The sequence below is a fragment of the Microplitis mediator genome, chromosome 4 (genome assembly GCF_029852145.1).
Source record: "Microplitis mediator isolate UGA2020A chromosome 4, iyMicMedi2.1, whole genome shotgun sequence".
In the NCBI taxonomy this organism is placed as follows: domain Eukaryota; kingdom Metazoa; phylum Arthropoda; class Insecta; order Hymenoptera; family Braconidae; genus Microplitis; species Microplitis mediator.
The window spans coordinates 8,191,573-8,208,759 of NC_079972.1; the positions used below are offsets into that span (position 1 = coordinate 8,191,573).

Sequence of the window (17,187 nt, forward strand, 5' to 3'; positions counted from 1 at the left end):
ACCCAATATCAAAATATCGGTAAAAATTAAATAAATATATATACTACATAGTAATTATTTTCTTTTTATTAACCATTGCATTGAAATTGCATTTACATTTTTAATACCTTAATATTTTGACAACTAGATTACTAATATCATACATATTTTAGATAAAGATGAAATACAATAATAAATAAATGTTGTTTCAAGCAAAGTTTTCTGACACGAAAATAATTAAGACAATTTTGTAAAATACTTTTTTTTTTTCGATAAAAATTCCTAAGATCTTAAAACTTCCTTTTTTTTTAGATTTACAATGTTCCTAGCGGTATAAATTATAAACTTAGCTTTTACAATTGCTGTTCTAATGCAACTTTATTAAAATTTTACCATCATATTTCTTATTTTCTTGAATTACTTTCTATAAATTCAACATTTTCAAATCCACTTCAATATATAAATATATGCTGTAACGGCGCATTGAAATTTTTATTAACCATTATAAGTATAAAAACAAAGTCGACATTCTGGGCACTGTCTGCAACCCATTTACACTTTCTTGAACCAACTAATTTTGATTTGTTTGAACATCCTTTACTTAGCGCAGAATCTTTAGTTAATAATCTTCATAATCATAATAATAACACAATTTTTGTCTCTCATTTTTGCAATTTTAGTATTGAGAACGTTTACGTTGTTGATAACTGAACTAACACTTATAATCCTTCGCAGATTTGAATCACGGTGAAAACTCGGTGGGTTTGTTCCATTTTACCACTGTGATTACGCGGTGTATCCACCGTGATTACACGGTGGCTTGACCACTGTGATTACACGGTGTTTTCACTGTGATTACGCGGTGGATACACCGTGGAACCACGGCGGTGAAATTACCCAAAGCCACCGTGGAATCACGGTGGATGCACCGCGTAATCACAGTGGAAACACCGTGTATACACAGTGGTGAAATGGAACAAACCCACCGTGTAACCACGGTCGATCCACGGTGTTTACACTTCCACGGTGTTTCCACCGTGATTCAAATCTGCGAGGGATGTTAATAATGAAGAAGTTCACGATATTGATAACTCGACTAACAATAATAATAATAATAATAGTAATAATAATAATAATAATAATACAATGTTCGCTTCTAATTTTTTCGATGTTAGTAATGAAGAAGTAAACGTTGAAGATAACTAATAATAATACAGCAGGCCCTCGTTATAACACTACGCGTTATAAGACTCTTCCTCTCAATTCGTTAAAACTCGCTCGGAACGCTTCCCCCACCAACAAATCAATAAAAGTTTTGCGCCGAAATATCGTTATAAGATTGACAACAATTACGACTAAAATTGAGATAAAATGTACAAACATGAAGATTTGAGATTAAATAATCTATTTTCATAAAGAATACTTGAAATTTCGTGGTATCACATAATTAATTAACCAGAAAAGAACGACAAAATTCTGTTTATTGAGGATTATATATACGAAAAAGATTCACTATATAATAGAGTAGAGTTGAACCGAACACATACATAAAACGCAAAGCCGCGGTAGTCTTATAGCGAGGTCCTACTGTAATAATAATAATAATAATAATAATAATAATAATAATAATAATCCTTGGGTCCCTCCGTCTCCTTAGACAAAGAAACTTGGCCTGCTGCGCATGCTGATCATCTTGTTGATGAAGCATCGCAGCAGTAACGATTTGGCGCTCAGGTGAGGCCGTCGGTAGGGTCGAACTACCGGGGATAACCCCCTGATCATTTAACAGAAAAAGAAATAATAATAATAATCATAAGTCCCAGTGCTTCTCTATTCTTTCGGTGTCCTTAAATGGACCCGAAAAGAGCTTAGAGATCTCGATATCAAGACTCGTAAAGTCATGAACATCAATCGGAGCATGCACCTCAAATCCTCAGTCACCAGATTTTACCTTTCCCGGCACATCGGAGGGAGAGGTCTACAGAGCTTGGAGTGTCTACACGATCCCTGCAGATTAAGATGACTTCCTTATGCAAATTATTCATAGTCATGAAATTGGGCATAAGGGAGCGTTTTTATATAACGCAGCAAAGCACGCGGCAAAATCCCTCGGTCTCGGAAGAGTAAACCCTCTCATTGAACTCCCTAAGGAGGAATTTAAGAGTGTCGTCAGGAATGCTGAGCAGCAAAAACTGCTCAGTACACAAATGGACAAGTCCATGCACAGCGTGTTTTTCAAACACGTGCGTGATCATGGCTTGTCTACCCAGCTGACGTTTTCCTTCCTTAAGTCAGCTGGCCTGATGTCCGAGACCGAAGGCTATATTTTTGCTTGCCAAGATGGTGTAATCAGCACTCTTGAATACCGTACAAAAGTGATCCAGATACAGCTACCCGACACACTATGTAGGGTGTGTAAGCAACATCCTGAGACGCTTATGAATCTCTTGTCAGCATGCCCTGTGCTGGCAAGAAGTGCATACGGTCAGCGTCACAATGCTGCTCTGCAAGTACTTTATTACCACCTTAGATATACGCACGGTATCGATAAAACACCAGCGCTGCCTTATCTGCCAGGAGATATTCCGCAAGTTGTTGAGAATGACCGTTGCCGTATTTATTGGAACGTGCCATTTGCAACAACGCGGAAAATCGACCACAATAAACCTGATATTGTGCTCTTCGATAAGACCACTCGTGACATTTATGTCATTGAGTTTTCAGCACCTGCTGAATATAAAATCACGGTCAAAGAAGAACACAAACACAAAATATATCAGGATCTCCTGTTTGAAATTGGTAAACTTTACCAAGGCTATCGTGTCAAGCTTGTCGTACTCATTGTTGGCGTCCTAGGAGGGATGAAACAGTCTTTCGTGTCTGCGTTAGCTAGAATACCAACTTGTTCAGCGCAAGTTGAGTTTCTGGCATCGCGGATGCAGAAAGCTGTTTTCCTTGGATCCCTCCGTCCCCTAAGGCAACGAAACTTGGCCTGCTGCGCATGCTGATCATCTTGTTGATGAAGCAGTAACGATTTGGCGTTCAGGTGAGGCCCTCGGTAGAGTCGGGCTTCCGGGGATAACCTCCTGAGAGTCCACTGCGTTTTGGGACCAGGACAATTCATCCCCGACAATTCATCCCCGCGACAATTCAACCTTTGATAATTCATCCCCGACAATTTATCCCCGCGAGGACTGATCACCACGACAATGACTCCCAATCATATACAGTAGAAACTCTGTAAGACAAACATCGATCAGTCGCAAACCTCCTAACTCGAAGAAATGTTTCATCCCCTTCCCTCCAAGCCCCAAAACCTCCGATGTTCGAAATTTCTACCCTCTATAAGTCGAAATAAGTAGTAAGTCTACAAGCTATTTCTGTACATTTTTACCCTCCATCTCGAATTCATACACTTGGACCTCTTCATCTCGAATTTAAAATTATTACCGTATGTAAATATCTTATTAGGATTACCAGTTCTACGAAATGGTAATAGAATTTATAGCTGACGTCAGGTTTTCTGTTGGCGATTGTAAAATTATCATACCTTTAGACGTAGTTAGGATTCACTGCAATACACATCAATTTCGACAGCTCCTGTTGCCTAACTCGAAATCCTCTATACCTCGAAAACTCTATAATTCGATTTTTTTTTGCCTCTCCCTTAAAGTTCGAGTTATAGAGGTTCTACTGTAATTTTATACCCAAGATAATATATATTAAAATCAACTTAAGATAAACACAAATAATTAATTAAATAATCGAAAAAATAAAATAAAATCACCAAAGAAAATATAATATCCGTGGATACTATTTCATATATTTTGTGTACGAGTGTAACTGTCGAAATATACCCACACACAAAAAAGTGTGAAAAATAGCGCTCTTTTTTTACGAATTTTGTATGTGTGCAATCTAAAAAATATACCCACACATAAAAAGGTGTAAAACATAGCGCCCTTTTTTCACAAATTTTGTGTATGCACGATTAAAAAAATATGCCCACACATAAAAAAATGTGAAAAATTGCTCTAGGCCCCAGGACCTTTTTTTTATTAAAGTTTATTAAAAATGTCTTGATTTCTATTAAGAATATCAGAATTGAGTAATAAGTTGTCGGGGATAAGTTATCAAAGTATGAACTGTCGCAGGGGTTAATTGTCGCGAGGATGAATGGTCCGGGATGAATCGTCGGGGATGAATTGTCTTGGTCCCAAAAAGCGTCACACCCCCCCCCCCCTCCTGAGCATTTAACTTAAAAGAGAAATAATAATAATAACAATACCTAGGTATTATTATAATAATATTTTTAAAAGCTCTTAATGAGAGGTAGTAACGTAAATTTATATTCTCAGAGGTAAATGTAATAGATCTAACGGCACGTTAGTGTACATGATAGTAATGATGGGTAAATTAGCAGTATGATTTTACTTTGATGTGCATTCCGTAGAATTTATATCGTGTGGATTGTTACGTTATCATCAATAATTTAATATTTTATACATATATGTATCTACTACAGAGTTATAATAAATAAAGACCGTCTGAAGAGAGCAACTAATATTTATTGTATAAAAAATAGTTTTTTTTTTCAATGATGTAATTTTTTATCAATGTACATAAAAAAAATATTCAATCATCCGTAGATAAGAATTATATATCTTTGAGGTTTTTCATTCGAAAGCACCTTCTTGGATGACGACTCGTGTACGGCAAACCCAATTTATTTCGTTGAAGCAAACATGTAGGAACTTGGATGCTTCCGATTAAAAAATTAACATATCGTAATACATCAATTGACAATGGAGTATTTATATATATATTTTTTTGCTCCATATCTATACCTCGTACTATTCCTGTTAAATTAAAATTTATTACATGAGATATTAATATAAAATAATAAAATAAGTTTAAGAATTTACTAAATTCAAAATAAATATCAATTTTATATTGTATTTTATTTTTTTTTTAAATATCAATATTGGAATTTATTCAAACAAATGATAACAAGAGAGTCTTAAGGAATTTCTTTGAGCTTGAACACAAATATTTAGCTACTTGAGTTTACGATAAACATATACCGGAAATAAATATAACCATCGGTTCTCAAATTTAAACACCACGTATTGAAATTTAAATTAATTATCACATATCAATGTGCCAGTGCTTTAAAAATGCAAAAATGTTTATTAATATTTATATTTTAAATAAATTATTCCAATATGGTAAATTTAAATAAAGTCTCGTAATCAGGTGTTAAAATGTCGCGTCACTAATTCCAAAAGGACATATTTTTATACGCTCTTTTGGCTTTAGTCGCTAATAGCTAATCATATCGTAAATTTATTCTGAAGCTAAAAATTCGGAAAAAAAATTTCGAAAGCCAAAAGGGCGTATAATTTAAGGGAGATCAATGATGTGAAATAAACCGATTCTCGAAAGTACATGTTTCAAAATTGCTGCAGTATTAACTCGAAGACAAATTATCTGATCGATTTGATTCTTATTGCAGCTTCTTTTGTATATGTTTTTCCGTACCATAAACCTCCTTACAGGGGCAGAGGCAGCCGATCGGTTCATGTGTGGCTCGGGCGATCATCAAAGTTAAGCAGCACCGAGCGTGGTTACTGTTTGGCTGGGTGACCGCTTAGCCATGCATTGAGCTTGATCGGACGTCTCTGTGCGCTAGGCGCGGACTGAAGAGCCAGTGATCGGTAAAATGGGAATTTTATCGATCACTGGAACTTCACCTGCTCCGAAAAATGACAGCTGTACTGGCAAAAGGTTTTCTCTGTGGTTTCCCTTTGCCGCTATACTCCCACGGCAAAAAGGTGGGGTATAGGGCATCACGTAATGATGCAGTACAGAAGCACAAGTCGGTCCACAGCCGCATGAAAAAGAGGAGGGAATAGAAAAAGGTAGCGATTGCGATTAAAGGCAAGAAGTGTAAAAGGCATAAATATGCTATACACTGTTAACAATAATAATAAATAATACCATAAACCTCCAGTTTTCCGATCGAATACACGGAAAAAAAATTCGACGAAAAATTCCAATATTACTATCGTAATCCTGGACTATACTTTTATTATCTGTAACATTCAAATATATGATACGAAAATTTACAGTTTTTAAAAGATTTTTTACTATTCACTATCGTAATTTCATTAAGAGTTTATTGTAATCAATTCAATAAGAAATATTACAATGTTACTATCGTAAATAGTAAAAGAATAAAAAATAAGATTTAATTATACTATTTATTCTTTTATTCTTCCTTTTAATTTACAGTGCTGCCTCTATGTTTTTACAATACAAGCTACAAAAATTACGATAGTTGGATTGTAAATTTTCTGAAATGGTATAGTATATGCCATCTGAAGCGTTTACGTATGAAAGACAAGTGTTGTCACAAACCATGATGTGATGCTTGTATGAGTGTATATATATATATATAAATACAAATGATGACATCTACTTTGTCTGTATTATTTGTGGTTCAACTATATATATTTATAAATCAGTTCATCTTTATCCACAGTGTAGTGCAGAAATAGAGGTTATTATTCATGACGTTTTTCGGACAATTGTAAATAAGAAATTTAAAATAAAAACTGTACTTTCGTCATTACAAACCTACATAGATTGTGGAATATAATAATTTGGTGGTGTAAGTATAATTATTATTATTCAATTTTTATTAAACTTAATATTCTGTGGGTATATCGTATGATCCTGAAGTTGGCAGATAATTAGTAATTTTCGGATTTTTTTTTTCACCAAAGAAATTACAAAAAAAAAAAAACTAAAAAAATACACATGTAGAAAATTTAAAAAACTATGGGTGCAATTTTTTTAAATATTTTTTTTTTAATTATTTATCGTCTAAAAAAAAATCCAAAAATTATTAGATATCTGCTAACTTCAGTATCATGTATATCGTTCGTTTTAAAATCATTTATCTGGACAAGAAGTTTATTTTTATAAACAATTTAGTAGTATTTTGTGGTCATAGGATAAATGATTCTAAATGAATGAAAATTTATTTTTTCTAATAAATTCAATTCTCCTAATTTTGTTACAGGATAATCTTCATTTGTCGACAATGAATAATTTTACCCGGCTTTGCGAGAGGTAAAACATTTCAATAACCTCAAATTATGGACATTCAACATTTCTTTATGATACTGAAGTTAGCAGACGCCTAATAATTTTTGGATTTTTTTAAAAATGATAAATTATAGAAAAAAAGTATTCGAAAAAATTGCACCTATGGTTTTTTTAATTTTCTACATGTGCGTATTTTGAATACAAATAAATGAGTTATTTATTCATAAATTTTATATATACCAAAAAAATATGTTTGAAAAAATATTAAATAAATGTTTTATTATTACTACTTCAACATGTTTTATTTTTATTTCGAGATTGTATTTTCCTTCTCAATTTAACTGTTAAAAAAAAAAAAAAAATTCCAAATGATAAATTTTTCTTTTTTATTAATTATAAGTTCTACTTTTTTAAGAAAATATATTTTACTCCATTGACTTCTAATTATTATTTTATATTTAAAGAAATTCTACATTACCGACTCATTCATTTTACGATAGTTGTATTAGAATTTATGTTAACACAACTTGTATAATTTACTCTATAGTATCTGATTTTTTCTTTCTGGTAGTAGTATAAATTATAAAATAAAAATTACGATAGTCTATTGTAAAAATTATTATTGAAAACTTATAGTCCAGCGTTACAATACTATATAATGAAAATTACGATAGTTAAATCGTAAAAAATCCGTGAATTTTTTTTCCGTGTAGATAATGTAATTTTGAAAGGCCTAAAATCATTAAATTTTAACGCGAAATCCGAAACTTTTTTTAAAAACTCCATTTTGGTAAATAAAATTTTTAACTTCCCGCTAAGAAAATTGCAAATTTTCAAAAAAGGGAAGTTATTGGTTTCGGTCCGATTTTCGAAAATCGAGTTTTCATCAAATGTCGACGTTTTGAGGTCCTAGGAAACTATTCTGACTATTCCCGGGTGGACGTCCGTGTGTGTGTGTGTGTGTGTGTGTGTGAACTTTTTTTTGTCCGACGATATCTTTGGAACGGATGAACCGATTTGAACGTACTTGGTGGCGATCGAAAGAGCTCACCAAAACTTAGCCTTGATTAGATTTTGGGGTAAATCGGTCATGTAGTTTACAAGTTATACAAAGAATAAGAATTAAAAATTTTTTTTTATTTTAGTTTTTTATTGATTTCTCAGAAACGACTTATACGATCAACTTCAAAATCTAATCAGCTCTAGAACTCAATAAAACACGTCGATTGCCGCCTCAATCATCGAAATCAGATAATTCGTTCGAGAGTTATCGCGGGAGAAAGAAATGGTAAAAAACAGTTTTTTGCGAATATCTTCGAAACAACTGAACCAAACAATTCCAAAATTTTATCAGCTCTAGAACTCAATAAAATACGCCAATTGCCGCCGCAACCATCAAAATCGGTCAATTCATTCCTGAGATATCGTGGGAGAAAGAAATGCTAAAATCGGTTTTTTTAACTTCCCGCTAAGAAAATTGCAAATTTTCAAAAAAGGGAAGTTATTGGTTTCGGTCCGATTTTCGAAAATCGAGTTTTCATCAGATGTCGACGTTTTGAGGTCCTAGGAAACTATTCTGACTATTCCCGGATGGACGTGTGTGTGTGTGTGTGTGTGTGTGTGTGTGTGTGTGTGTGTGTGTGTGTGTGTGTGTGTGTGTGTGTGTGTGTGTGTGTGTGTGTGTGTGTGTGTGTGTGTGTGTGTGTGTGTGTGTGTGTGAACTTTTTTTTGTCCGACGATATCTTTGGAACGGATGAACCGATTTGAACGTACTTGGTGGCGATCGAAAGAGCTCACCAAAACTTAGTCTTGATTAGATTTTGGGGTAAATCGATCATGTAGTTTACAAGTTATACAAAGAATAAGAATTTAAAAAATTTTTTTTTTTTGGTTTTTTATTGATTTATCAGAAACGACTTATACGATCAACTCCAAAATCTAATCAGCTCTAGAACTTGATAAAACGCGTCGATTGCCGCCTTAGCCATCTCAATCGGTTAATTCGTTCGAGAGTTATCGCGGGCAAAAGAAATGGTAAAAAACGGTTTTTTGCGAATATCTTCGAAACAACTGAACCGAACAATTTTAAAATTTTCTCAGCTCTAGAACTCAATAAAATACGCCGATTGCCACCTCAACCATCAAAATCGGTCAATTCGTTCGTGAGATATCGTGGGAGAAAGAAATGCTAACATCGGTTTTTTTCAAAAACAATGGCACACAAAAGTATTTTCGAGCTCGAAGAGCTCGAAAATGCATCCACAACAATGTTTTCGAGCTCAAGGAGCTCGAAAACAGCGGGAAGTTTTGGGGCTGGCCCGGAAGGTCAACCGATAGACAGATTTTTTTAAAACAATGGCACACTAAAGTATTTTCGAGCTCGAAGAGCTCGAAAATGTATCCACAACAATGTTTTCGAGCTCGAGGAGCTCGAAAACAGCGGGAAGTTTTGGGGCTGGCCCGCAGGGTCAACCGATAGACAGATTTTTTTTTTTTCGATCGTGGGTCATGGCACGGCCAATACCTTCTAACTTAATGAACTTTTTGGTTTTTTAAATTTCATGCACTGTGAAGGTCGCTTTCACTGCAGCAGTGAGGGGACTTCTTTTTTTGGAGCCTTAAGAGATTGAGAATAATTTGCTGAATTTTAAATTTTTTAATCCAAAAATTTTGACATGTATTATTTATCTACAAATATATCCTTAAAAAATTAAAACATTCCTTGCAGTAATTTTTTTTTTTTAAATTCCCAAAAATCATCTTTTTTCAGGCAGCCATACTAGTGGTCTCCTTAAGCTAAATGCCCTTTTGGTTTTCAAAGTTTTTTTTTTTTTTTTTTTTTTCAATTTTTAGCTATAAAATAAGTCTATAAAACGATTGGCAATGAAAATAAAATTATATGCCCTTTTGACTTTTAAGAGTTTCCCAAAGCCAAAAGGGCGCATAAAATATGTCCTTTTGGAATTAGTAACGCCATATATCAGTCGATTAATAAATGAATTAAAAAATACTTACCAAAACCATAACACGTAGCCACAGGTGCTCGTACTAAAACTTTTGGATAAGATACCTTCTCAGTATTGCATTGCTCATCATCCAAATCAATACCACTTAAAGCAACAATATTACCATTGATAACAGACAGTACGTGAGAAACAACCGGATATCCAAGTGATACTTTAACAGCCGAAAATGGAATTTGATACGGCGTTATCTCATTGATAGTTGTTGGTACACTTGTCAAGGTCATGTATGACTTTGTGTTATTTTTAGCTTTTGTAATATCACTTAAATAAGTGAGCATTACAATTTCTCTCAATTGATCAAGTTCTACGATCCAAGTTTTGCTGTTTTTATATAGAACCTCAGCGTCGGAATTTACAAGATAATGCTTGTATTCTTTCAATACAGGATTATCCAAAATTACCCTACTTAGTTCTGAATTTCTCTGTTAGACAATAGTTTAATTATTACTAAAAATTACATAAAATATTAAAATATTATGAAATAATTAATTGTATTTACCTCATTAATAACAACTTGATGTTTTAATAAATTATTATAATTACATTCAGCCTTCTTAGAATTTATTTGAATAACATCTGTTGGTTTAATGCTCTTAATAATATGGCACATAATATTCCAACCAATACGTTTACAAAAACCCATAGTATTTACAACGACTGGTATTGGATTATTTTGTTTATCTAAATATCTATTTAAACATTCAATTATATTTTTAATTCCATCAATATAATTTGTCAAGCAACGAGTTACGTCAATTCCACCCATATAAATTTGATGATAAGGTGTTTGTAAATGAGTAAAATTAGGACCTAACAGTGGTTTACGAACAATAGTCATAGAAATACATCCCGCTGGAGTGAATTCACATTGTCTTAGATCAAAATCTAATACTAAAACTTGGTCAGTTTCGTGTAATAATTTATTAACAAGGTAACGCATTGTCGTTGATTTACCAAGATTTTTACCACCAGCTAATATTATTCGTGATGAATGTCTAGATTTAAAATCATTAACAACAGCTTCAACACTATCTTTAGTATTATTAAAACAAAGTACTTGTTTATGTGCTTTTGTAGAATAAATGAAACTTTGTAAAACCATTTCAACTCGTCCACCTAGTATACAATAATTATTAGTATTACATTCAATTACAGGAAATAATCGATGTGACAAATATCTTTCGAGAAATCGAGTCCAATTATTCTCAAAATTTTGAAGTGTGAACACGGACCAGCCGGCTTCAATATTATCAGCAAATGTTTTAAATGGTTCTACATTACGATCAATATTATTTTCTTTCAATGTATCCCAAACATCTGATAAATTATCAAAACTACTAGACTCAAGACAATATGTACTTTGGATACATAACAAATTTGGGCTGCGTGGTGAGTAAATTTCCACTGGTGTGACGGTATTTAATTTATTTAACGTACATCCATAAATATCAACAGCACCGTACAGTACCTTTATTTTTAATTTACCGTAGAATGAAAATTTGTTTGAACTACTTAATGCAAAAATAACTTTATTTCCAAGACAGCAAGAATGAAATGCTGTTTTATCATCAGAATCATAAAAGTTTGGTGCTGGTACAGATTCATCAGAATCTATTGATGTCTCGTGTTCAATTCGTGATTCGCTTGATGAATTTCTTGATGTGTTTTCTTTAATTTGTGATTCGCTTGATGATTCACGATTATGTTTATTCATTTCAGCCTGTCGTTTTTCAATTACTGACTCAAGTTTTATTGATGGTACTATTGGTACACGAAGACTTGATTCATCAAAATCAAATTCATCAGAAATTTTATTTTTTTTACGAGGAATTTCAAAATCTGGTCTTGGTGAAACACGTAACACATGTGGAATTGGGATAGATAAACTCGATTTAATAGTAACTGGATTTCTAAATTTTTTCTTTGCTGTTTTCGGAGCACTGCTCCATGAGTCCTTGATAAATATAAAAAGAAATTGGATTAATAAATTAACAATAAAAATAATTGAATAATAAAATTTTACCTGTCTTTTATTTATTGAATTAATTGGCACACAATTATTTGAAGATTCACCAGCATTCAATACTTCGAGATTATTAGAATCATGAACAATTTTATATCTATTCATTGATTCGTCACTTAAATTTTCATCATCATTGGTTATAGATTTTTTTTTCTTCATTTTTACGCTTTAAAAGACCTAAATAAACTAAAATAATCTGTATATCGGTTGACCCTGCGAACCAGCCCCAAAACTTCCCGCTGTTTTCGAGCTCCTTGAGCTCGAAAACACTGGTGTGAATACATTTTCGAGCTCTTCGAGCTTGTTACCCTGATAGCCACCTTGACCGTAAGTTAACTTCAAGCTACGGCCGTATTCGGGAGCCAACTTAAAGGAAAGTATTGGAGAGCAAGCAGTTACCTTAAAGTTGACAGTAAATTGTCTGTAACTTGAATTCAATTTGACGACTACAAGTGTTACTGTCAGACAATGACGTCAAGTTGATTGAAATTTTCAATTGAAATTGACGGCAAGTGTTTCTGTCGAATTACATTCAGATGACAGCAGTTGATTTGCATCAACTTGCACGCAAGTATTATCCAGCCGAGGCTTGCCAGAAACTTGTCGTCAAGTTAGCCGAAAGTGTTTCACTGCAGAACTTGCTGAGCAATTATATTTAAAGTGTGGCTATCAGTGCACTGTCAACTTGACCGTAACTGTTTGCTCTCCAACACTTTTCCTTCAAGTTGGCTTCAGAATACGGCAGTAGCTTGAAGTTAACTTGCAGTTAGGGTATAATTATTTTTAAAATTTATTCAAGTACTCTACATTATCAACAACAATATCACGTAGTGACATCTATGAATTTTAATTACTGATAATTATTAATACCAACGTGTAATAAAAAAAAAAGTCGACATCGTTAATAAAACGCATAAACAGACGCTTTGATAATTTTTCTAATTTTTCTACATAAATTAAGTAATAAAATTTGTAAAAACTTTTAAAATGTGAGTATTTTTTTGAACATTTATTTATGCATGTTTTTTAAATTAATTTCATATATTGGAGCGTAAAAATTTTATTATTTTTTTCATAACCTAGCCGGCACGTACTGATAAGTACTTGAAGCTTATTTAAATTATAATAAATTATTAAATAATTAATTACAGGACTTCATTAGCAAAACCAAAGTCTGAAATGACACCAGAAGAGTTGTCCAAACGTGAAGAAGAAGAATTCAATACCGGACCGCTATCAGTACTTACACAATCAGTTAAAAATAATACCCAAGTATTAATTAATTGTAGGAATAATAAAAAATTACTTGGCCGAGTTAAAGCTTTTGATAGGCATTGTAATATGGTTTTGGAAAACGTTAAAGAAATGTGGACTGAACTGCCTCGTACTGGTAAAGGAAAAAAGAAAGTACGTATACTATTCATTTAATAATTATATTTAAATATGTATTTAAATTATTAGCAGGTATACAACAGCTACAAGTGACCCTACCAAAAATAAAACTCTACCCAGTTAATCTGCCGCAACATATCTACCTAAAAAAACTCCATCTAATAAAATATCTACCATCTTGAAATCTCAAGCTTTAAAAAATCTACCACGATATAATCACTATCAGAAAAAAAACTACCGAGTTGCATTTATGAATAAACTCTACCATTTGAAATCGCTACCAACAACTTACGGCTGTGTATTGAACAGACAAAAAATTAATTTTTCAATGATTGGGAATCATCAGGAAAGATTTAGGAATATAATTAAGGATATGATTTATGGCGAATTATTTAATTAATAATTAGCATTTGTGGTGCTAAAGCTAACACAATTCATAACTTTCTTTTCGAATGGTAGAGTTTATTCATAAATGCAACTTGGCAGTGATTATATCGTGGTAGATTTTTTTAATGGTGGAAATTTTGAGGTGGCAGATATTTTATTGGAAAAGGAATTTTTTAGGTAGGCGTGTTGGGGCAGATTTTAACTGGGTAGAGTTTTATTTTTGGTAGGGTCGCTTGTGGTTGAGTTGTATACTTGCCAAATTATTAACTAATTAATTTTTTTTTCGTTTGAATTACAGGCAAAACCCGTTAACAAAGATCGTTTTATATCAAAAATGTTTCTACGTGGTGATTCTGTAATTTTAGTATTAAGAAATCCACTGGCGACAGCTTCAGGAAAATGAATAATTTATCGTATTTTGTACTTTGGATATTAATCATTAATAAATAAAAATAAATAATACCTTTAATTTAAATCGCAAAGTGTGTAGTTTATTTTAATTAATTAATTAATTATTAGATTGTATTATAAATTTCACCTGATATTAAAAAAGAAATAATTATTAATTATAAAAATTATATTGAAATTTATATTTTTTTTTTATTAATCCTTTTCAGCGATGGCAGTTAGATGTTTATCTATTTCTTGCTCTGTAAGAACCCTAAAACAAATAAAAGAAAAATTAAATGAGTAAATATTTTTAACAATAATAATAATAATAATTGAAATAATTACCGGAATTTAGGATTGTCTTTAGAAACAACACCAACTTCTATTTCTGATGGTTTAAAATCAACCGACAAGACAGTTGATAAACAAGTTATTGCCAACTGTATTGTTTCATCATAATTATAATTTTGTTTCTTCTTTAATTTTTTTTCCAAGTAAGAATTAGCTTCAGTCTGTCGAGCACCAACAGAGATAGCGCGGTAACCACAGAAGTAACCAGCAGGATCAGCTTTGTAGATTGAAGGTCCTTTTTCTTTGTCATAAGCAATCAGCATCATCGAGCAACCAAGTGGTCGCATTTCGGCATTTTGCGTGTAAACTTGACCAATATCAGCAACACGGCGGCATAAAGTATCTACTGGTATTTCGTAGCCAAATTTGTATTTGAAATTAGCGGCTTCATATCGTGCACGTTGGACTTGTGATTTGCTGTCAGCTGTAATAAGTAATTATATATTTTTATTAATATATTAGATAAATAATTAACATGGTGGTCACAAAGAAATGATTTCGAAATTCCCTGATATTTCCCGGTTTTCCAGTAAAGCTTTCCACATTTTTCCCTGATTCAGAATTTTTATTCGTATTTAAAATATTCAAAGTTTTTGTTATATTTTCATTGGCGATAATTAAATCTGATGATTAAATCATGCGAGAAACCAAAAAAAAGTCAATAAAAAAATTAATATGGCCTACTTTTGGGGTTACTTGATGTTAAAAATATGTAAGTCAAAATATTTAATAAGAAATTTAATTATTAAAATAAATTCGAATTACACTAGTCACAAAAATTAAGGGATATTTTAAAAAATCCAAATTTTTAAGTGATTTTCATACGCCTGTAACTCGAAGAAAAATGGTCGTACAGCAGAAACATTAAAGGCAAATCGTAGCTGAAAGTGTCTAGTTTTCTGATCTGGTCTTGAAATTTTTTTATTATGCACGATTTCTGAGTAATCAAAAATTGATCATAATTATCGAAAAAAATTTAATGAAGCCCACAGACAGTTTCTAAGACAAGCATAAATTTGAAAGTTTTTTTTCGATGGTTTTCTAAGGATTACTCCAGAACCGCCTATAATAAAAAAATTTAAAGATCAAATCAGAAAACAAGACACTTTAAGCTACAACTTGGCTTTTTTGTTTTTGTTGTATGACCATTTTCCTTCGAGTTACAGCCTGTTGAAAATCACTTCAAAATTTTCTATTTTTCAATAACCCTTAATTTTTGTAACTAGTACATTAATTTATTCAACGCTTTCCGCAATATAAAAAATTTTACAATATTCATTCGCGTTATCACAGTGCGAATAATAAAAAAAAGAAATAACAAATGATCCAAAATAGTAGTATATTTTACACCGAGGGCTTTCTTATTTACTGCCCAAGGTGTCAATACTATTTTTCTCCTCGACGGAGGCGAAAAGCGGCAACTTCGTTCCGCACAACGGGACAAAAGCTGACGCTTTTCTTCCGGAAGGAAGAAAAAGAAATAAACCTAAACAGTCATACAGTTAAATTATTGGGCTCAGTTTTCACTCTATTTTTCATTTCCACTCGAATTTACTTTTTGAATAGATTTATAGACCCACCAAAAAAATTTAACAATTTTGAGTAGTCATTAACTAATCTTAAAATTCCGTTTCCGGGACCGTTTTGTATAAATGACTTATTGGAGTATGGAATTTCTAAAAATCTATTTTCCCTTACACTTTTATTTGGTATTACTGATAAATTTTTAAGTTTTGAATTGTCGCAATTAAATTCCTGGATACTTTTCGTAATTCCCTGACATTTCCATGATATTTCCGGTTGCATTAAATTCCCTGATAGTTCCCGGTTTGTGGCCACCCTGATTAATTAAATTACTGGATTATTTAAATATTCTTACCAATCATTCCAGTCATAACACAGCCAATGTGTTCAGTAAGTTGAAATATATGAGTAACACTAGATGCATCAAGTAATTTATCCTGAGTAAAAAGCAAATAAATAAACAATTAAAAATGATAGTAATGAATAAATTAATTTTAAAAGAGGTTAAGACTTACAGGAACTTTACGTTGTGTAGCAAACACAGCAGTATCAACACCTTTTACAGCAACTGAAGTAAGTCCTCCTTGATTAATTGCTTTGAAAGCATATTCTGAAAATTAAATTAGCAAATAGTTAATTAAAAATAGAAATAAATTTAATAAGTAAATAAGTTCCATTGAAAAGTTGCTGATCACGCCGTGTCATGCTGTATACAAACTCAAGTAGATGATGATAGAAAAAAATTAAGCTGGCAACTGGGTATTTTTTTAAATGCTAAATAATTAGTAAATTATATTTTTGATACTTGCCTACTTGATATAATCGTCCTTCGGGCGAAAAAATAGTAATATGCCTGTCAAAACCTGCGCTACTGCCTCTCGCCATGTCTGATTGTAATGATGATGATTATTAAATATTATTGAGCATTAAATTGTCAAGCAGACCAAGCTAGAGGTTAAACAAAATGCTTCTGGAGTTGAGTCAATTTTATAATGATGGCGT

General features: G+C 32.2%; 3 protein-coding genes and 1 long non-coding RNA gene across 4 annotated transcripts; 2 read left to right on the forward strand and 2 right to left on the reverse strand.

Annotated features, from left to right (window-relative positions):
* Nucleotides 1–4,510: 4,510 nt before the first annotated feature.
* LOC130667031 (polynucleotide 5'-hydroxyl-kinase NOL9-like) lies at nt 4,511–12,854 on the reverse strand. The gene is made up of 4 exons (XM_057468406.1): nt 12,142–12,854; nt 10,618–12,072; nt 10,108–10,540; nt 4,511–4,838 (listed from the first exon to the last, which is right to left on the reverse strand). The coding sequence occupies exons 1-4, from the start codon at nt 12,298–12,300 to the stop codon at nt 4,636–4,638; spliced, it is 2,250 nt and encodes a 749-aa protein (XP_057324389.1). The 5' UTR covers nt 12,301–12,854; the 3' UTR covers nt 4,511–4,635.
* On the forward strand, nt 4,931–7,387 carry LOC130667036 (uncharacterized). Its single transcript, XR_008989788.1, has 2 exons — nt 4,931–6,652; nt 7,067–7,387. It is a non-coding gene; the product is annotated as an uncharacterized LOC130667036 (long non-coding RNA).
* A 122-nt stretch (nt 12,855–12,976) lies between the features above and the next one.
* On the forward strand, nt 12,977–14,363 carry LOC130667035 (probable small nuclear ribonucleoprotein Sm D2). The gene is made up of 3 exons (XM_057468411.1): nt 12,977–13,130; nt 13,293–13,548; nt 14,219–14,363. Coding segments are annotated over exons 1-3 (363 nt in total). The 5' UTR covers nt 12,977–13,128; the 3' UTR covers nt 14,324–14,363.
* Nucleotides 14,364–14,420: 57 nt separating this feature from the next.
* Nucleotides 14,421–17,155, reverse strand: LOC130667034 (proteasome subunit alpha type-6-like). Its single transcript, XM_057468410.1, has 5 exons — nt 16,995–17,155; nt 16,701–16,795; nt 16,541–16,622; nt 14,656–15,085; nt 14,421–14,581 (listed from the first exon to the last, which is right to left on the reverse strand). The coding sequence occupies exons 1-5, from the start codon at nt 17,068–17,070 to the stop codon at nt 14,524–14,526; spliced, it is 741 nt and encodes a 246-aa protein (XP_057324393.1). The 5' UTR covers nt 17,071–17,155; the 3' UTR covers nt 14,421–14,523.
* Nucleotides 17,156–17,187: the final 32 nt, after the last annotated feature.

Coding starts and splice junctions, on each gene's coding strand:
- LOC130667034 (XM_057468410.1), bottom strand. CDS start 17,070: ATGGCGAGAGGCAGTAGCGCAGGTTTTGACAGGCATATTACTATTTTT. Junction 15,086..16,540: donor TGTTATGACTGGAATGATTG/GTAAGAATATTT, acceptor TACTTATTACAG/CTGACAGCAAATCACAAGTC. Junction 14,582..14,655: donor AAAGACAATCCTAAATTCCG/GTAATTATTTCA, acceptor TATTTGTTTTAG/GGTTCTTACAGAGCAAGAAA.
- LOC130667035 (XM_057468411.1), top strand. Junction 13,549..14,218: donor CTGGTAAAGGAAAAAAGAAA/GTACGTATACTA, acceptor TTTGAATTACAG/GCAAAACCCGTTAACAAAGA.
- LOC130667031 (XM_057468406.1), bottom strand. CDS start 12,300: ATGAAGAAAAAAAAATCTATAACCAATGATGATGAAAATTTAAGTGAC. Junction 12,073..12,141: donor ATTCAATAAATAAAAGACAG/GTAAAATTTTAT, acceptor ATATTTATCAAG/GACTCATGGAGCAGTGCTCC. Junction 4,839..10,107: donor GGCTACGTGTTATGGTTTTG/GTAAGTATTTTT, acceptor TTAATTTAACAG/GAATAGTACGAGGTATAGAT.